The 19,947-nt window shown below is 32.9% G+C and overlaps 1 protein-coding gene across 9 annotated transcripts in view; it reads right to left on the bottom strand.

The window, feature by feature from the left end:
• Positions 1–19,947, bottom strand: part of ERBIN (erbb2 interacting protein) — a 150,026-nt gene that overhangs the window by 50,588 nt on the left and 79,491 nt on the right. For all 9 annotated transcript variants that reach the window (XM_050793715.1, XM_050793716.1, XM_050793719.1 and 6 more), the window contains 10 exons: positions 16,783–16,861; positions 15,282–15,371; positions 14,197–14,253; positions 7,678–7,741; positions 5,712–5,786; positions 4,938–5,082; positions 3,820–3,892; positions 3,392–3,521; positions 2,953–3,068; positions 1,026–1,095 (listed from right to left, as the gene is read on the bottom strand). In XM_050793715.1, the coding sequence (XP_050649672.1) occupies positions 1,026–1,095; positions 2,953–3,068; positions 3,392–3,521; positions 3,820–3,892; positions 4,938–5,082; positions 5,712–5,786; positions 7,678–7,741; positions 14,197–14,253; positions 15,282–15,371; positions 16,783–16,861 (899 nt within the window). The remainder of the gene's footprint in view (positions 1–1,025; positions 1,096–2,952; positions 3,069–3,391; positions 3,522–3,819; positions 3,893–4,937; positions 5,083–5,711; positions 5,787–7,677; positions 7,742–14,196; positions 14,254–15,281; positions 15,372–16,782; positions 16,862–19,947) is intronic.

The raw sequence follows: 19,947 nt of genomic DNA on the forward strand, positions 1-19,947 counted from the left end.
AAAATAGAGCTTTAAATAAATTATTATAAAGTATTGCTCAACATTAAATAACAAGCATTAATTTTTTAATTAAGAAGATCAGTAAATTGTATATTCTATTTTGTTATAACAACTTACAAGGAATCCTTACACACTGTTGGTGGGAATATATTATGGAGGTTCCTCAAAATATTAAAAATGGAACTATCATACAATCCAGCAATCTCATTACTGGATATATATTCAAAAGAAATAAAATCAGTATGTTGAAGAGATGTCTGCACTCCCATGTTCACTGCAGCAGAATTTACAATAGCAAATCAGCCTAAGTGCCCATGAATGGATGAATGAATAAAGAAAATGTAGTGTGTGTACACAAATACACATACAATCACAATGGAATACTATTCAGGAAATCCTGTCACTTGCAACAACATGGATGAACCTAGAGGACATTATGTTAAGTGAAATAAGCAGGAACAAGAAGATAAATGTCACACACTTTCACTTATATGAGGAATCTAAAAAAGATAAACTCAAAGAAACTAAGAGTAAAATGGTGGGTTTCGGAGCTGGCAGGGGTGGGCTGGAGCATGGATTGGGATATACTGGTCAAAGGGTACAAAAGTCAAGTTAGGAGGAATAAGTTCAAGAGCTCTACTGTACAACGTGGTGACTACAGTTAATAACACTGTTATAGTCTTGAAATTACCAAGTAGACTTTAAGTGTTCTCACTATAAAATATGACAAGTGTATGAGATAATGATATTAAAGTCAGAGTTTGAGTCTGACTTCCTAATCTCTCAATATTTTCACAGATTTAGGAGAAATCAGGCAAGTCCAACAGAATTCATTACTTATAAATCGATACCTATTTTATAAAAAGTTATGTCCTTCTAAATAGTTCGAGATTTTTCTTATATAAAAGATACATTTACACGTGTACCACTGTATAGCTGCTCTTAAATGACCCTATGTAAATCACAGTGCAAAATTATATAACACAAATAGGAACTCCATTAACTTATAAAATCAGAATGCCCACCTGATTATCTGAGAGCCACATAGCTGTCAATTGCTGTAGCTTTGTAAAGCTAAAGGGCAAATTCTTTAATCTGTAGGAAAAAATACAAACAAAAATTAAACTTTAAAATTTGAGAAGATTTAAAATGAATGAGGGCTCAAAGGTTTTCTGAAAAATGCTGTATAGTTGCACATGAAAATAGGAGAAAAAAATCTAGAAAAGTCCCATATAATTATTTGTACAGGATATAAGACAAAATATCTAGTTTTACAAGAATTCGTTTCAAAAATACTAATTCTTCAACTGAATCAATTCACCTGGCAAGAAAATGGACAACAGAATAACCTTTAAAAATAACAGTTAATTGTCCCTGCCTTAGAGAAAAGAACACATTAAGGAATGTCTCATAAAACTGCTTTGGTTTATTTGTACTCAGAACAAACTGTTATAGGAAGCACTCTTAGTGATAGTTTGATATAAAAACTGCACTGCTCTCTATTTGTGAGCCAGCAGTTATGTAATCTAGAAGACTATCCTAAGATGATAATGAGTAAAAACAAAGTGCAGTCATTCATCAGTATCTGTGGAAGACTGGTTCCAGGATCTCCCTCAGACACCAAAATCTGCAGATGCTCAATCCCTTATATAAAATTGTATAGTATTTGCATATAACCTATGTAAATCCCCCCCATATATTTTAAATCATTTCTAGAGTACTTATAATACCTATTAGAATACAAATGCTATGTAAACAGTTGGTATACCGTACTGTTTAGGGAATAACAATGGGAATGTTGGTACACGTTCAGTACTGACACAATTTTCTTCCAAATATTTTCGATCTGAAGTTGTTTGAATCCACACTTGCAGAACCCACAAATACAGAGGGTCAACTATAAATGCTCATTAGAATACTAAATGAAAATACCCTATTTAAGAGGGAATTATCCAATTCAGCCTTGCTATCTTATGCCTAACTAGTCTTCCATGGCTTTCTTTCAAGGTAATTTGCACAACCTACTGTGAGTTGTAGGAATTAAAGGGTCAAACACTGACTTAAGAAAGCAGTGGTTCTTTTAAATAAAACAGAAGTTAGAATAACATAATTAGTAAAAAAATTGAGTTTAAATTAAAGCTCTACCTTATAAGCTATGTGAGTCACCTTAAATCTGAGTCTTAAAACCCTCCTACATAAAATGGGAATACTATTATACTATTTCATAGAGCTGTTTTGAAGACTTCACAAGACACTATGAAAGCAAAAAGTGAAAACACTCTACAAATGCAGTTGAATCATCATTAGTATGTTTACCTCAGGAAAAAGTATGGACATTCTGTTTTTAACTTAAACGTTGTTCCAATTTACAACCCTAGTGATCAATTTGCTCTGCATCTTGGCTTTGCTGAAACCAGATTTCTGTCCAGAAAAATATTAGCAACAGACTAGATACATTCCAAAATTGTTTTGTTAAATAGCAATATTAAGGTGAAGATGTGACTTTAGGAATAAAAGGTAACTGTAAGGAGAGAATAAGGAATATATAGCTAAGTCAACCCACAATGAACAGTAACAACCACCGTATGATAAATTAACATCAGAAAAATTAGACCACTCCTTGTATTTAAAGAAAAAACAAAAATACACACTTAAGACCTCATTTAATGTTACTGATAAGTTCCTGGAAACCACAGCTTTTGCAAAACTGTGTATGGCAGGTCCTCAAATAATGTCATTTTCTTAAAACACTGATGAACGAAAGAAGTGATTTCATTATATGTTGTTTCACTGAAAGTCACACTTTCCAAGAGCCTATCAGTAACATTGAGGACTTACTATGTATATTTAAAGAGAAACAAGCACTAGTTATTCTATTATATATCATATGAAACTTAATTTCATCTAACCAACATCTCCTATAAACCAACTGATGAATATAATATCACAAACCTATTGTCACTTAAATTAATGACTTTTAATTTTTGCATATCACCCATTTCCTCTGGAAGTGTCTCAAGTTTATTGGAATGGAGAAACAGCACAGTTACATTTTTCCAGCTTCCAATCTGAAAGAGAAATATAAACTGAGGATCAAAAAATTTGGCCTACAGGTTGATCAACACATAAAAACATCATTTTTGAAAGTTATGAAATATACTCCATATTTATAAAAAAAATAATGATTAGACTGTCTAATTATTAACTTTTATGTACATAAAGCATTTAGGAACCTCTTCTAAATTAACATAGCTAATTATTATTCAAAAAATAAATAACTTGATAAACTATTTTAGAAAGAAAATAAATGAAGCCACACTAAATAGCTATAATGAAGATAATCAGAAAAAAATGAAAAGACAAAAATCTAGATAAATCTAAAATACATTACCTCTGGGGGCAACTGTTGTAAGTAATTATGATCAGCAGCAAAAGTTCTTATGTTAGTAAGCTGCCCAATAGATGAAGGCAAAGCTTCAACTTCATTGAAACTACAATCCAGTTCTTCTACTGATATTAACCTTTAATTTAAAAAAGGAAATATATATTATTTTTTAAAGGTTTCCTATATATAATCCAAAATTTCAGAACATATAAACATTTGAACTCAACTTTGAAAACCTAGTGAAACCATTTCACAAAGCTAAACTTCACCAATAATAAGCAGGTCTGACTATCAAACACACACTCAACCTGTATACTAATTACTTAAATGTTTACAAAATCTTTAGGTCATTTATGCAAATATCTGAAAATATGTATGGCATGCTGAACTGAAAGTAAAATCTTTGAGGGTGTATACATTCACAAAAAACTTACCCTCCTATAGAGTCTGGCAGATATATTAACTGGTTTTCATCTATTTTAAGAGTTGTTATATTCTTCAACGAACCTGAGGGAAGAAACAACATACAATTTTTCAGCTTAAAAAAGAAGCAAGTCCACCAACAGTCATTGTGAGACATATTACATCTGACAAGAATTAGAAACAACTTTCCTAATAAACTTATCTAAAAGAGATACCACTCCCAATCCGAACATTCTATTCCCTTATCCTGTACTTTCAATCTTCATCCACATCACTATTTAACACAGTGTACATCTGTTTATTAACTCCCACTAAAATATAAGCTTTACTGATAGTAGCAACTTTTTCTCTTCCTTGTTCACTGTTGTAGATATGCTTCTAAAAACAATGTCATGGCACAGAAAAAACAGACAATACAAACTTGTTGAATTAACAGACTAAAGAAATGGTAGTATGAAGGTAGTTCATAACAGGTGTATAACAAACTATTCCATATATCCTAATACTAAAACAGTAAAATATTTTTTAAGTTTAAGAAGTGTTGACTAAATAACAGTAGAATCGTAACGAACTTACAAAAATGTAGTTTTAGCTAAAACCACCATGTGATTTAACTGAGAAAGATACAAAAATATTTTTGGTTTTTATATTAAAACATCAAAAAGATGTCAAGATTGAAGTTTTGGGTCCTTTCATCAAAATAATTCAATTCCATTGACATATCATTGAACAAGCAACAACACAGACTCAATTATAGATCTCTCATAATCTGTTCAACTGATCTGTTTTCTTGTCTGAGTGTCTATAATGAAACAGGAATGAAAAAAGTTACCAAAATAAAAGCTATGACAATAAAAGCTAACAGTTAAGCCAAATTTGGATAAATTAACTTATTTCAAAGAATTTAAATATATTAGAAATAAAAATGAGGTTTCCTTAGAGTAAATAAAAAACAGTAATATCAACAAAGGAGCAAACTGTACGACTGATCATACCAGGAAAAATTCAAATAAAATCTGTTCCTGTGGTAATGCAGTATAATTACCTCATAACGAGTGAAACTGGAGATTATGTGGAAGCCTTGAATTTATTTTGATAAAAATTGCATGAATTTGAAAGCAATACAAACCTATAGTCTCAGGCAGCTGCTGAAGTGAATTGCTTGATAATAGGAGGTCTTGAAGGTTTTCACATGCTGAAATTCCTTCTTCAACCATTTCAATATTATTTTTAGAAACATCCAAATATGTGAGCTGTTTCAAACTACCAATAAACTGTAAGTAAAAAAAGAAAATCTAATGACTCTATTAAGATTAGTAATTTGTAAAAAGTTTTAAGCAATGAACTTGACAACAAGTTTTAATTCAAAATTAAATGTTAATACAAGAAAGAAGACTCTCAGGTAGTTTTTAAAATGCCATTAGAAATGTATTCAGTAATAAAGCTAAGACGTTCTACTAATCGTAGCATAGCAGAAGTGACAAAGGACATATTCTTTGGGAAGTCAGTTGTCGATTACCTCCTAAGGAGATAGCCTATATGGGGATTCTTGTGGTTTTTTCATGGGAGTAAACAATTTGTCAGTTGTTAAAACAGAAAGCTCAGGAAAATATCCGAGTTTACCAATTCCTTGGGTAAAGCAAATAGGGACATAAGTTCAAGTGATACCACTGGAAAGGACACACTCAACAGTATTAAAAGGAGACTTACAAATGTTTATTATGAGAATTCTTAGATTATAATCAAGAACGTGCTCATGGAAAAAAATGTAATTTGCTTCTGTTTAATAAAGAATAATCCAATTTCTTTTTATTAATTAAAAGTAATTATAAAAGATATAATTCACAAAACTGCAAAGGAGAGCCAGAAATAAGTGATGCCATTTAAATTTTCATATACATACCCCTGGAATAAAAGTCAGTCTATTAGCATCCATCCAAAACTCTTTCAATCCACTTAGTTGCTCAAGTACTTCAGGCTGTTGGGATTAGGGTAGGGGATAGCAGTAATTCAATTAATTTATATGAATGTCTTTATCTGGCAAAAGAAGCCCTGGGAATTTCTAATAACCTTTAGTTTCAAATCATTAAATAAAAGGAGCCAGGAGAAGGAAAAAAAAAAAAGAAGAGCCAGGATGTGAGCCTTTCTACTGCATTATACTGACTACAGTAAAATTATTAATGGAGAAATAGAAGAGACAGTCCATAGAAGTAGATTACAAAAAACGCATTTAAGCTTTGGATTACACAATAGGGTCAAGTTTTTATATAATTAGTAAAGAAATAAAAAATAGGACTCACTGCTTAGAAGTATAAAATAACAACATGCACTCATTCATTATCAGTAAGAAGATACAGCCTTTTAGAAAACAGAAAAATTACAAATGTTCCCTGGTGACATTCATTAAGAGGGAGATAAAAGACAACATGCATCCTAAATGTCCACAGTCAGGGAAAGGTACATAGACAAAGTCATAACCACATGATACAAATATACTGTAATTTAAACCTCTAGTAAAAACTTCTAATTACATGGTGGAAAATTCTTTATAATATGGTGTTGAGGACATCAAAATTAATCCAAGTGTTGTGGCAGACCTTCATATCCATGCAAAATTTGCTCCTAGGCATTGTCCCTTCAAAGCTGCCCTCTTCAAAGTTATTTCTATCACCTCACAAAGCCACGTGCAATCAACGATCATGTGATGGCACAGAGTACCATCATATCTAATAACCATAGTTAACAGTCATACATAAAAGCCATGTCAACCAGATTTACTGTTAACCTATAAATATACATAAGAATCCCAGATGTAACTTGGATTAAAAGAAATTTCCTTTTGTGCATTCTTGTAATAACTCTACTGTAAGTTTTAAAAAGTGTATAATGTTAGAAGACCAAAATGGTACAAAAACTAATGATGATTTTGAAAGCCTGTTGGATTCTTAAACTGAACAAATGAGAATTTTGAAATAGTCAATATACAAACAGATTAATTCATACAGAACAAATACTGAGAAAGGACATAATAGATAAATAATCTGGGAAGCACAGCATGTATTTTAGAGAATGAGGTACTCCAAACTACCATGTTCCTCCTCAAACCTCAGCTGAAATTTATAATATTAATACAATAGCCACAGGGCAATACTATAGCAAACAGTTTTAAGAAATTCCTATGCTTAAAACCATCATTTGTGAGCTACCACAATTTTAAACAACAAACTTGTAAACTAATTTAAAAGCAATAATGATACCCAGCTGGATATGTTCCTCTTCAAAAAAAAAAAATCTAGCTTATTTTCTGAGTTCTTTTGGAAAACTCACTAGAGACAAAAGCTACTTAAACACTACTCCTTTCCTTTTGGATTCAGCATCATAGTGCACTTGGCATACAAAGTACAAACAAAAAGGTTCTCATTACTACTTCAAAAATAACAGTTGTTTCACTCAATGATTTTCCCCTTAGCTATTAAGTAACATAGAGAAGTATCTTATTACTGAATAAATTCACAAGCCATACCCCATGGAGCTATCTCTGATTCAGAACTACTTTTACCTGCTGCATTCCAGACTGATGTTTCTCACTTATAATCACTCAAATTTTCTGCTTCCTATGCTAAAAATTGTTTAGGTATCTCTTCCATGGACTTCTCATTGCTTTTACATTTTATGCTCATCTGTCTGGTTAATTTTTCTATCTGTCTGGAAAGTTCTGGCTAAGAACTTCCGTATCTTATATAAAAAAAAAAAAAAAAAAAAAAAAAGGCAAACCTTTATCCAATTTTTAAAAGAAATACATTACTTTTCACATTTTGTTCTTCATCAAATATAAGAACTTAGGGAAAGTGAGACTGATGAGAACTTACCACTTCCGTGAATTCGTTACTTCCCAAATCCAGTCTTTCCAGCTGGGTCAGTCTGTTCATGGTTCTGTTCATAATGGAGTAATGAAAAATTAACTACAAAAATATCAATTACATGGAAGCTTTCAAAACATAGTCTAAAACATTCTTATGGAATATGTAATTATTTATGGGCTTTCCATGTTGACAAAAGAAAAATATTAATTTTCTAAAAAATTTTAGAAGTTAGATTTCTAGATAAAATAGATGATCAGTTATTATCTTACTTTGTCTTCTCATTGGTCTTTTCATTTCTATTTTTAAGAAGCAACTGCAACAAATTTAAACCCACAAGCCAGAATACGAATAATGAGTTTCTATTTTTTCACATAATAAATTTTCATATAGTACAAGTCAGCTAATAAATTTTGGCAGATGCCTGGTAATTACTACCATAAATACAAAAATTCTTTTTCAAAACTGCTCATATATTTGTAAGACTTTAAGATAACTGTAACTCTGAAAAGTAATATTCAAAATGCTAACAGTACATGTATTATTACTCCCCACATGTTCAAATTAAATCTAATACAATTCAAAATAAAGTTATATTATATGAATCACAAATTAGTAGTTGACATTTATTTTAAATAAAAGCAATAATATACCATTCTTAACTTCCAACTTAACATCAACACTTCACTGAAACTACAGGAACTTGAAAGATGTACAAACCAGTTTTGTAACGAAATAAACTATGTTGCACTTTTATCTTTTATCTCTCCTTTTACAAAGGTACCTTTTGAAACTAATTCAAACAAATATTTATGCTCTTAAGTTGCTATTTTTGTATAACCTCTATTATTTAATATAGAGATGCTACCAGTTACCCAGATAAGAAATTCTGTATTAAGGATTTTGTAGGATATGACAAAATGAGAGCAAAATATAGTTATAATCACAATATCAGTATATTACATTAATGTTAATACTTTAAAAATGAGTATCATTTAAAATCCACAGGCGCTTCAAATTATGGCACAAAAAACAAACTATTCCTATCTTTTCTGGAATTTTAACAAAAATAAGTGGTAAGTAAAATAAAACCCAGTTGCAACATTTCTCCATCTTTTTAGTTAAAAAATATAAGAGCAAACACCATCATTGTAATGAAACTGTCATTGGTCTACATTAGAAGCGAATTTTCCCTTTACATTTTAAATATGCCATTCTGTCATCAACCCCTCAATTCATCTCATAATGCCAATTTTTATAAAACTGCTTTCACTTAGATTTACTAAGTGCCTATTCTCAGGTACTATAATTCTACTTCCTTACTCGTATCTTTCCCCAGAAAACCTGTAAGTTCTAGCTTCCTTCATAACAAGCGAAAGGTTGTTTCCAGGATCTTTCTCCAGATGTATGAAGTCACATGCTATGATAGTAATTTCCTATATTCAAATAACTATACCAGGTGGAGATTTGCAAAAAGTAAAGAGGATTGTGAGGAGAAAGAGAAGACTGAAAGAACAAAACATAATCTTACATTTCTTGCTTCAGTATTGTTATGACAAGATAACAGAAAATTCACATGCAACTATTGAGCACATAATGTCAATGGCGTTAGAATAGGGTACAAAAATGAAAAGCAGTGCATTGGAAAAATTCAATTACAGATGATGGCCTGGAAAAGTTAAATTTTAAAACAATTTTAGGAAAATGTGAATGATACAGATATGTAATAGAAAAGAAAATATATTGTCATGTCAAAAAGTGTCTCAATCTCAACTCTCTGTAGTTAATAATGACAACTGTGGCTATACTCAAACACTTTAGAAATCTCAGAAGTACAACTGCATCCTAGATTAAGATCTAGCCGCCTATCTCAAGGAGAAAACATAAACAATATTCCTCAGATTTTCTCCCATCTGTTTCTAAAACTCATCTGTATTGAACTCATTTTACTTTCTCCTCTCCTCAAAGGAAAAGTAAAACATCTTTTGTGTTCTTGGTACTAGTTCTCTCCAATATTCTTTAGGTAGCATTAAATTTCACTTAACTATATATCTAAAACAACAGCTCTTTCCATTGCTCTCATCTTTGATATAGTCATATAACCTAAATGCACATTACTTTGTAATATTTACAACTATATCCTCTTGTTTGTGAGGTCTCAAAAGTTATAATCACGCAAAAACAATTAGGAAAGACAAAGAAAGAGCATCCAAATTGGAAAATAAGAAGTCAAAATTAGCCTTGTTCACAGACAACATGATCTTATACCTAGAAAAATCTAATGACTCCATCAAAAAACTGTTAGAACTGATAAAACAAATTAAGTAAAGTTGAAGGATACAAAATCAACATGTGAAAATCAGGAGGATTTACATATGCCAACAGCAAACAATCTGAAAAATCAAGAAAGCATTCCCATTTATAGTAGTTACAAAAAATATAAAATACCAGCCAGGTGCAGTGGCTCACGCCTGTAATCCCAGCACTTTGGGAGGCCTAGGCAGGCGCATCACGAGGTCAGGAGATAGAGACCATTCTGGCTAACATGGTGAAACCCTGTCTCTACTAAAAACACAAAAATTAGCCGGGTGTGGTGATGGGCGCCTGTAGCCCCAACTACTCAGGAGACTGAGGCAGGAGAATGGCGTGAATTCGGGAGATAGAGCTTGCACTGAGCCAAGATTATGCCACTGCACTCCAGCCTGGGCGACAGAGCAAGATTCCATCTCAAAAATATATTTATATATATGTGTGTGTGTGTGTGTGTGTATATATGTATGTGTATATAGTTATATATGTGTATGTGTATATATATATACACACCTAAGAATCAGTCTAAAGACATGAAAGATCTATACAAGAAAAACTATAAAACTCTGACGTAAGAAATTAAAGAGGACACAAAAAAATGGAAAGATACTCCATGCTCATGGATTAGGGTAGTTAAAACGACAATACTACCCAAAGCAATGTACAGATTCAATGTCATCCCCATCAAAACACTGACATTCTTAACAGAAATATTTTTAAAATCCTAAAATGTATACAGAACCACAACAAAAGACTCCAAATAACCACAGTGATGCTGAGCAAAAAGAACAAAGTTGAAGGTATCACACTACTAGACTTCAAAATGTACTACAAAGCCATAGTAATCAAAACAGCATAGTACATAGGCACATAGACCAACGGAAAGGAATTGAGAACCGAGATATAAATCCATGCATTTACAGCCAACTCATCCTAGGAAAAGGTGCCAAGAAGATAAAATGGGGAAAAGACAGTTTCTTCAATAATTGATGCTGGGAAACTGGGTAACTATATGCAGAAAAATAAAACTAGACCTCTATCTCTCACCATACACACAAAGTAACTCACAATGGGTCAAAGACTTAAATCTGAGACCTGTAACTATGAAACTACCAGAAGAAAACACTGGAGAATGTTAATTCCCAATATCAGTATCAAGGATACTGGTTTGGGCAACGATTTTTTTGTGTAAGACCTCAAAAGCACAGGCAATCAAAGCAACAAAAATAGACAAATGGGATTACAGCAAGCTAAAAAACCGCACAGCAAAGGAAACTATCAACAAAATGAACAAACTACAGAATGGGAGAAATATTTGCAAAGTATCCATCTGACAGGAATTAATAATTAGAATACATAAGAAGCTTCAACAAATCAATAGCAAAAAAAAAAAAAAAAAAAAAAAAATTATATTGTAAAATACACCAAAGATCTGAATAGACATTTCTCAAAAGAAGACATACAAATGACAAACAGGTATATGAAAAAATGATCATCACTAATCAGAGAAAACTACAATGAGATATCATCTTGCCCTACTTAAAATGGTTTACATTAAAAAGATAGGCAATAACAGACGCTAGCAGGGATGTGGACAAAGAGGAATCTCTGAACACTGTTGGTGGGAATATAAATTAACATAGCCACTATGGAGAACAGTACAGAAGTTCCTAAAAAAAAAATTAAAAATGGAACTATCCCACAATCCAGCAATTCCACTATTGGGTATATATACAAAAGAAACGAAATCAGTATACTGAAGGGTTATCTGAACTGCTATGTCTATGGCAGCACTATTTGCAATAGCCAAAATATGGAATCAATTTAAGTAACCATCAACAGATGAATGGATAAAGAAAATATGGTACATGTACAAGATGGAATATTATTCAGCCATAAAAGAGGCTGCCTACAGTAACATGGGTTGATCAGGAGGCCATTACATTAAGTGAAATAAGCCAAGCATGTACTCACTCATATGTGCGAGCTAAAAAAAGTAGATCCCAGGCCGGGTGTGGGGGCTCACGCCTGTAATCCCAGCACTGTGGGAAGCTGAAGAGGGCAGGTCATTTGAGGCCAGGAGTTCAAGACAAGTCTGACCAACATAGCAAAACCCCATCTCTACTAAAAATACAAAAAATTAGCCAGATGTGGTAGTACATGCTTGTAGTCCCAGCCACTCTGGAGGCTGAGGAACAAGAATCACTTTAACTCGGGAGGCGGAGGGTGCAGTGAACTGAGATCATACCACTGCACTCAAGCCTGGTCGACAGAGACTGACTCCATCTCAAAAAAAACAAAACAAAAAATGAAAAACAGATCTCATGAAGATAAGAGTAGAATGGTGATTACCAGAGGCTGAGGAGCGCAGTGGGGAGGAAGGAATGAAGGGGAAAGAATATAAATGTATTTATTACCACTGAATTGTACACATAAAAATGGTAAAGATAGTAAATTTTAAACATATTTTACCTCAGTAAAAATGTATTTATAAGGCTACAATCATATCTTAAAAGGAGAAAAGAATATCTGCAAATTCACTGAGAGTCTAATTTGAATCTCTAAAAGGTGTTAAAATCAGTTAATTACCTATGATATCACATAGTAATTGCAGGCTTAGCTATTACAGTAGACAATTTACATCTTGTTATTCAAATCTCTTAGAAACCAGTCACGTTTTTAGCTAAGGAATTATCAATGAGAGTATCAAATCTGCAATATATATATATTTTTTTGAATTTTAATATGGATTATAATTTGACTTTAACTTATACTCACAATCATCACTATAAACATTCATCCCTGCATAAAACAATTACTCAAAACATTGTCTTTTGGAATAAAAAATAAGACACAGTCTCTGTCCTCGCAGATAATCATGGGAAACCAAGGGGAAAGATATACATGCACATACATGCATGTTATATGCTGGTCAGGGAAGAAGAGAGTGACATACAATAAAAATAGATCAAGCAAATACTGTTAACAGATATAAATATGTTAACATTATCCAGCAAATACTGTAACAGATATAAATATGTCATAGAAGCTGAGTAAACAGAACATCTCCTGGGGTAACTGGAGATGTTTTCCTTCTCAAGAGGTGAGAAGTTTGTTTTGAGACAGGGTCTCACTCTGTTCTTATGCAGTGGTGCAATCGTTGCACACTACAAGTGCAAATTCCTAGACTCAAGAGATCCTCACTCCTCAGCCTCCAGAGTAGCTGGGACTATAGTTACATGCTACTGTGCCCAGCTAATTTTTTAATTTTCTGTAGAGATGGGGGTCTTGCTTTGTGGCCCAGGCTGGGTGGGCAAATCTTGATGATCCAATTTCAACAGGAGTTGACAGATTTTTTTCCGTAAAGGGCCAGAGAGTAAATATTTTAGGTCCTGTACACCTAAAAAAGTTTAGAGCCTACAGTGATAGAGCAGTGACAACCACTCTAACACCAACAACAGATGCATACAGTAGTGACAACTACTTTATCACTGTAAAGCAAAAGCAGTCACAGACAATACGTACATGAATGCATGTGGTTGTGTTCCAATGAAACTTTTGTTTACAAAACCTGACAGTGGACTAGATTTAATCACAGACTGTAGCTTGCCAACCCTTAAAATGTAACACTATAGCAATGCATTCATAGTGTTTTAAGATATTTGGTCAACGAATGGCCACAGACTACAGTGCATTTTGAGTTTGTAGACCTGTTTCTTTTATAATTAAATCTTTTTATTTGCTCCTGGATTGCCATTTCTTGTTGTTAGCTTACCATTAGGGAACCAATCATCCCATTTCTAATTTACAACACACTAGAAAGCCAGACAATCAAGTTCTACTGTTACCAGGCTTCACGTGAAGATCCTATGGATCTTTCTAATGAGCAATATGTGTATGAACTTTAGTAGACAAATCTGGGATTTCTACTCAGTATTGAGGTGGGCTTTACATACTTATTATTTTGACTTTTACGTCACACACAAGACTGCATTTCAGAGAGCTATAAATCATTACCAACACAGTACCACATTAAACACCAACAACAGACACATACATTTCAATATTTTAACACCACTAATTAAAATATGATGACCACACAGTCAAGATTTACAAATAATTTGCACCACATTTTAGGTAATAAAAATTTACATTTTTAAAGACTTAATCATTAAAAATTATAAATTAAGTTTTTTAAAGAACAGCACCTTTACTTACTTAGGCAACATTTTTAACTGGTTTTCTCTAAGCTCTAATATTTGGAGTTTAGTTAATCTGCAATACAAAAAACAAATCACGTATCTAGGACAAAGACAATGAATTTAATAAATTAATGTTATATTCTAATGTTTTAAAGGAAGCAATATAATTGTGTAATTACTATATGCAAAGTAATATATTAGAAATTACAGAATACAACATAAAATACAAAGGAAGAAAAGACTATTTTTGCTCCTCAAAATTATGGTCAGAGGAGAAGGGTTAGCACTTCTACACATTTTCAAAGTGACAAAGTGATTATCCCCAAGAATCAATCCTCCGGAATTTCATACCTTTTACCAAAAATGCTCACAAAAATTGTTAACTCTTGGTAGATTCAAAAACAATAATGCAACTTTAAAGTGCTGCCCTGAGAAGAAATAAAGAAACAAAACGAGGAGGAGAAATCCTCTGGCACTTCATTGATGTACATTCCACTAAAACTAGAGAGAAAATGAACAGACTAAGTGATGCAAATGCCAGATACAGAAGAGGAATCTGACAAGAACATCAATGATTTTTACATAAAAGATGGCTACAAAATTAACATTTAGTTGACTAGCATTTTCTCTAGTAGTTAAACTCAGTAATAACTTCATATCTATTATTCATTCATCTGTTTAAAAAATTACTCAGAGATTTGAGGGTGGCAGGGAGATGATGAGGTCACCCCCAGAAACAGATTCCCTTTTCTCAAGAATTTTGATTACAGCAGGGAAGACAGATAAATCAATTATTAGATCATTTTAGAATGCTAAGAATACAGCTTTCAGTATCTCAAGCATACAGAAATTACCCCCATTGAAACGTTGTTTTGGCCACCTAAAAAAACATTTTCTTTTTCCTTCAAACTCTCACTGATTATTGTTTACTAGGAAAAATTAATTCAAAGCCACCAAAGAGACTATAAAAGTCACAATGCTTGGGAATAATTTAAAAAGAGCCTATGAAACTGTAATTAGTAGTACTACCAAAGCAGCTTATAGTTTTGTAAACTTTATAAGAGCTAATAATAAAAGGTTTTAGAAGAAACCATAATTTACCTGCCAAAATTAGCTGGCAAGAACTCAAGAAAAGCATCATTCAAATACAACTGGGTTAGGTTTAACAGCTGAGAAAATCCATCAGGAAGCCTACATAAAATACCAGAATTTAAATTAAGTTCATGTAAGAAATTCAGTCTTTTACTAAAATCTAAGACTCTCATATTTTTCCAACAGACAGAAAACAGTCACTTCTTTACTTTTATAAGAGCCCCTTCAAAGATTTGCCTTTTATAATAACCTACTTGTTTCAATGTATCTTCATCACATTGTAAACAGAAAATGAGGCAATATTTGTTTTAATAATGTAAAATCTGAACAAAACACTCATCTATGAACGAGCCACAATACATAAAAATGTATTTAGGGTACAACTCTGAAATCAGCAGGCACTCTTGAAATCTGTCTTATCTACTCTCAATCAAAAGGACTATCAAAAGGACTAGATAAGAATTTCTAAACCTTGGCAGAGAAATTTTGGGCTGAATTTTGTTGTACCTAGGCTGTCCTGTGCACTGTAGAATGTTTAGCTACAACACTGATCTCTACAAACTAGATGCCAATAGTGTGCATGCACGCACACACATACCCCACTATGAAAACCAAAAATGTGTCCAGAAACTGCCAAAAGTCTCCTGGGGCACGATAGCCCCCAGCTGAGAACCACTGGTTGAGATTACTTTCAATTTCAATATTTGGCTCCTGAACAATTTTAAGACTATATGATTTTATAATAAGCAAACGAAAAGAAATAACATTTAAAGCTAAATGACGTTAGGGCCATGTAACAATCTACATGTGTTAGCTTTACTTCTATTTTTTGTTGATTATGAAACAAGTAAAGATCTAGAATTTGATGCTAGAGCAATATTTTCAAATGAAGAGACTATGCATAATCTTTACATGTTGGTTCTGGATTGCTATGCTTCTTTCATCTTTTGCTTCACCGTTCCATTTTTGCAAAATTTAACAGCCTTGGTGCCAGGAAAACTTTCTGTTTACAGTCATCACTGTCATAAGTGGACATTCACAATCTCTGATACACTGCAACCAATCATATATTGTCGTTGTTGTTGTTATTGTTTTATTTATGTTTCCTGTTGTTTTGCCTTCTATTAAAATTGTGAAGAAACTTTTGGTTTCCTTTACTGTTTTCAAAAGTTTGAAGGTACCACACACCTGATTTGAAGGCAAAGACACTCTTCTAGGGTGTAAATAACACAGAGTGAGGGAATGTGGATTCTACTCTCATTTCTGACATTATCTGTGAGACTTGGAGCAAAACACTCTCACTATCTCTTTGGGATCACGATTTTACATTAGTAGTATATGGGGTTAGAGAGATTATTTAAAAGATTCCTTTTAAACTCTAAAATTGAAATTTTTTGTATAGACTTAAGACTGATAAAAAATTTTTGTTAAAATATGTACAATAATATCTACTACTGTTTCATAATTGTTTTATTCACAAAAGTAATTTATAATTCACCTAAGAACTTACTTGGAAATAGGGTTTACACTGGCCTCCACAACTGTCAAAACTTTACAATTTTTTATATTTTCTGGAAACTCCTGTATGCCTAGAAAACAAACAAAGATCAAATTAAAAGATTACAAAGGCCAAAAATAACACTAACAATAATACATACCTTCCAGATTCTAAAGTAATATACCAATTAACAAGTAGATGAACTGACAACATCAATGTGAACTAAACAATGACCTCCACAACAATTTCTTTATCTTTCCTCCTCATTTTATTTGCCTCTTTATAACTGCTAATTACATACTGCTAAAAAACTGATTTTTACCTTTCTTTCTTTCTTCTGAAAATTAGTGCCTTCTCCATGTGATGTTAAGGACCTAAACTGTAGAACATTTAACATTCTTTCTGTTTCTCTCATTTTTTTTAAAAAAGGACTCTTTTTTATTATTTTTATTTGTTTTTAAGAGGGAGTCTTTATCTGCTGCCCAGGCTGGAGTGCAGTGGGGCGAACTAGGCTCAGTGCAACTTCTGCCTCCTGGGTTCAAGCAATTCTCCTGCCTCAGTCTCCTGAATAGCTGAGATTACAGGCACCCGCCACCATGCCCAGCTAATTTTTGTATTTTAGTAGAGACGGAGTTTCACCATGTTGGTCAGACCAGTCTCGAACTCTTGACCTCAGGTGACCCACAAACCTCGATCTCCCCAAGTGCTGGGATTACAGGCATGAGCCACCCCACAGGCCAAGAATTGTTTTTTAAATGCTGGGCTCTTGATTGAGCTGGTTCCTAACATACATAAGCAAAACTGAAAATAAAGCTGCAGATAGAAGAGGAAGACAATCTACATCAGATATGCCAGTGGATATATTGCCTGAAGGCAGCACTGTCCACCCTAAGATAATGAAACACTTTCTCTTTCCTGCACCTATCCTATTTTTCCTAACTATATTTATATTCCCCTTTTCTCAACCTTTTCCCTTCGCATAACCCAGTGTCATGCCAAAAATATTAACTGCTTTAAAATGCAGTGATTTCTTAATACTATGATAGATATATTCAATAGATCTATTAGACATTTCAGCTTTGGAGTATCCTAGACGAGTGCTTTTCAAGCCAAAAGAGGTAAAGGATCATGGTTTTTAAATTTTCCAATCTGTTGTGGACCAATACATTTACAAAACACTGTACAACTGGAATAATATCAAACTGCAGTGAAAGATTCTGAGCATTTCCTCATTCCCTGACATTATCACAGCCAAAATAAAGTAATAAATAATTTGTGGACTACCATTGGCCCACAGATCAACTTTAAAAGGCACTGTTCTAATCTAAATTAAAGGAATGCTAATTAATAACATTTAAGACATTCCAAAAATGAATTTTACATAGTCTGTGTTTGTAAGATCCATTGCTCCATTAACATATGATTAACAGGATTGTCATTAGAGAACCATTTCAGACCCTTTCAACTTCATCACTACATGATTTTAAGTAAACAAGTTTACCACAATATCATATATAGAATGTCAGGTGATGAAAAATGAATGATGCAAAACCACCAAATAGGAAATGACACAGTAGTAACTGTTTCAGTCAAAACTCATCAATGGATGCTAAAAATTGTGGGTAAAAGTATGATGAAAAACAGGGTATTAATAGAGACTCAAAAGATTATTTCCACACGACACTTAGCAATTAAAACGGAAAATTCACTTCACAGTAGAGAAATCTGACAAGCACCACCTTAAACTTCAAAATTGCTTGAAAGTTGGCATTATCAGTTAACATCATCATAATGTGGCAACTAATCTGAGATGTACTGAGAAACAGTATCATATCACTTTGGACATATACTTGCCAAAAACACACAACCTGAATTTAATCATAAGCAAGCACCAAACGAATCCAAATTAAGTAAATTCTGTCAAATAAATGGCCAATAACTTTCAAAACTATCAAGGTCAAAAAAAGACAAAGGAAGACTAAGGACCCATGAGACCTAACAAATAAATGTAATATATGAAAGTAGCAAGTGTTTGTGAGGATGTCAAGAAACTGGGAACTACACACATTGCTGGTAAGAATGCAAACTGATATACCCACTATGGAAAACAGTTTGGTAGTTGCTCGAAATGCTAAACACAGAATTTTTAACTGGCACTTTTTTTGACTACTAATTCAATTTAATGTTGCATTCCCTGGCCTTTTCAGTTTTCTACTTCTTACACTGATTTTGGTAATTTATTTTTCACTTAATCTAAGTTTTAAAATTTAGTAGCTTTGTATCATTCATTCTTCCCCTGTTGAGTAGAAAAAAAGTCATTTTTAATAAAAAGATGATAAAATAGGAATGTGGGAGATTTTTTTTTGGAGATGGGAGACAGGGAAATTTTCTTACTGGTAAAACAAACTTGGCAATCCTATTCCAAGCCTCCAAATTAATACTCATTTACAAGACATTCTTTTTACTTAGAATGCTCTTCCTCCCAGCAAAACCAGTAGGATCTTCTGAAAGCCTATCCTGATCTCTAAACTCAATGAAATTTAACTCTCCAAAAAGTTCAATTATGCATTTTATGGCATTTTTACAATTGTTTACTTTGTATTAGTTGTGTATTCTTTGTATTACTGCTAGGTTTTATTTCGATTGACTCAATTCTCCACTTTAAGTACATGTTACTATTTAGTACATTGTATCTTTGTACAACAAATGCTTGCTGAATTTCACTTACCTACCATCTTTTCTCTCATTCATTTACATACAAAATACTTAACATTATTGCGTTTTTCCTTAGGAGTGAAATCTTTATTAGTTCTTCGACGAACAATTGTCTTTAAGTGATCACTCCACTGAGGATGCATTAAAATGATGCTCCTAATATACTACGAGAGCATCCCTTTGCTGAACTGACTAAATATTTTTTAAATGAAAGGGCAGTGTCTGCTGCTGCAGAGCCTAAGGAGAGCATGTAGCGGTGCCTGGTGGCAGTGGGGCTAGAATTCTAGGGTACGTGTGGTGCTCAGGGGCCAATGTGGAGTTACAGAGGAAGCAGAGGCAGTTTTGAATTACTATGAAAAAGTTGCAGTGAAAATTTCTGTATTTTTTTAAAGTCATTCTGTGGAAATGTTTGCATTTCTCTTAGGTAAATATCTAAGACTGGAACTGCTGAGTTAATTATGT

The sequence above is a fragment of the Macaca thibetana genome, chromosome 6 (genome assembly GCF_024542745.1).
Source record: "Macaca thibetana thibetana isolate TM-01 chromosome 6, ASM2454274v1, whole genome shotgun sequence".
Taxonomy (NCBI): domain Eukaryota; kingdom Metazoa; phylum Chordata; class Mammalia; order Primates; family Cercopithecidae; genus Macaca; species Macaca thibetana.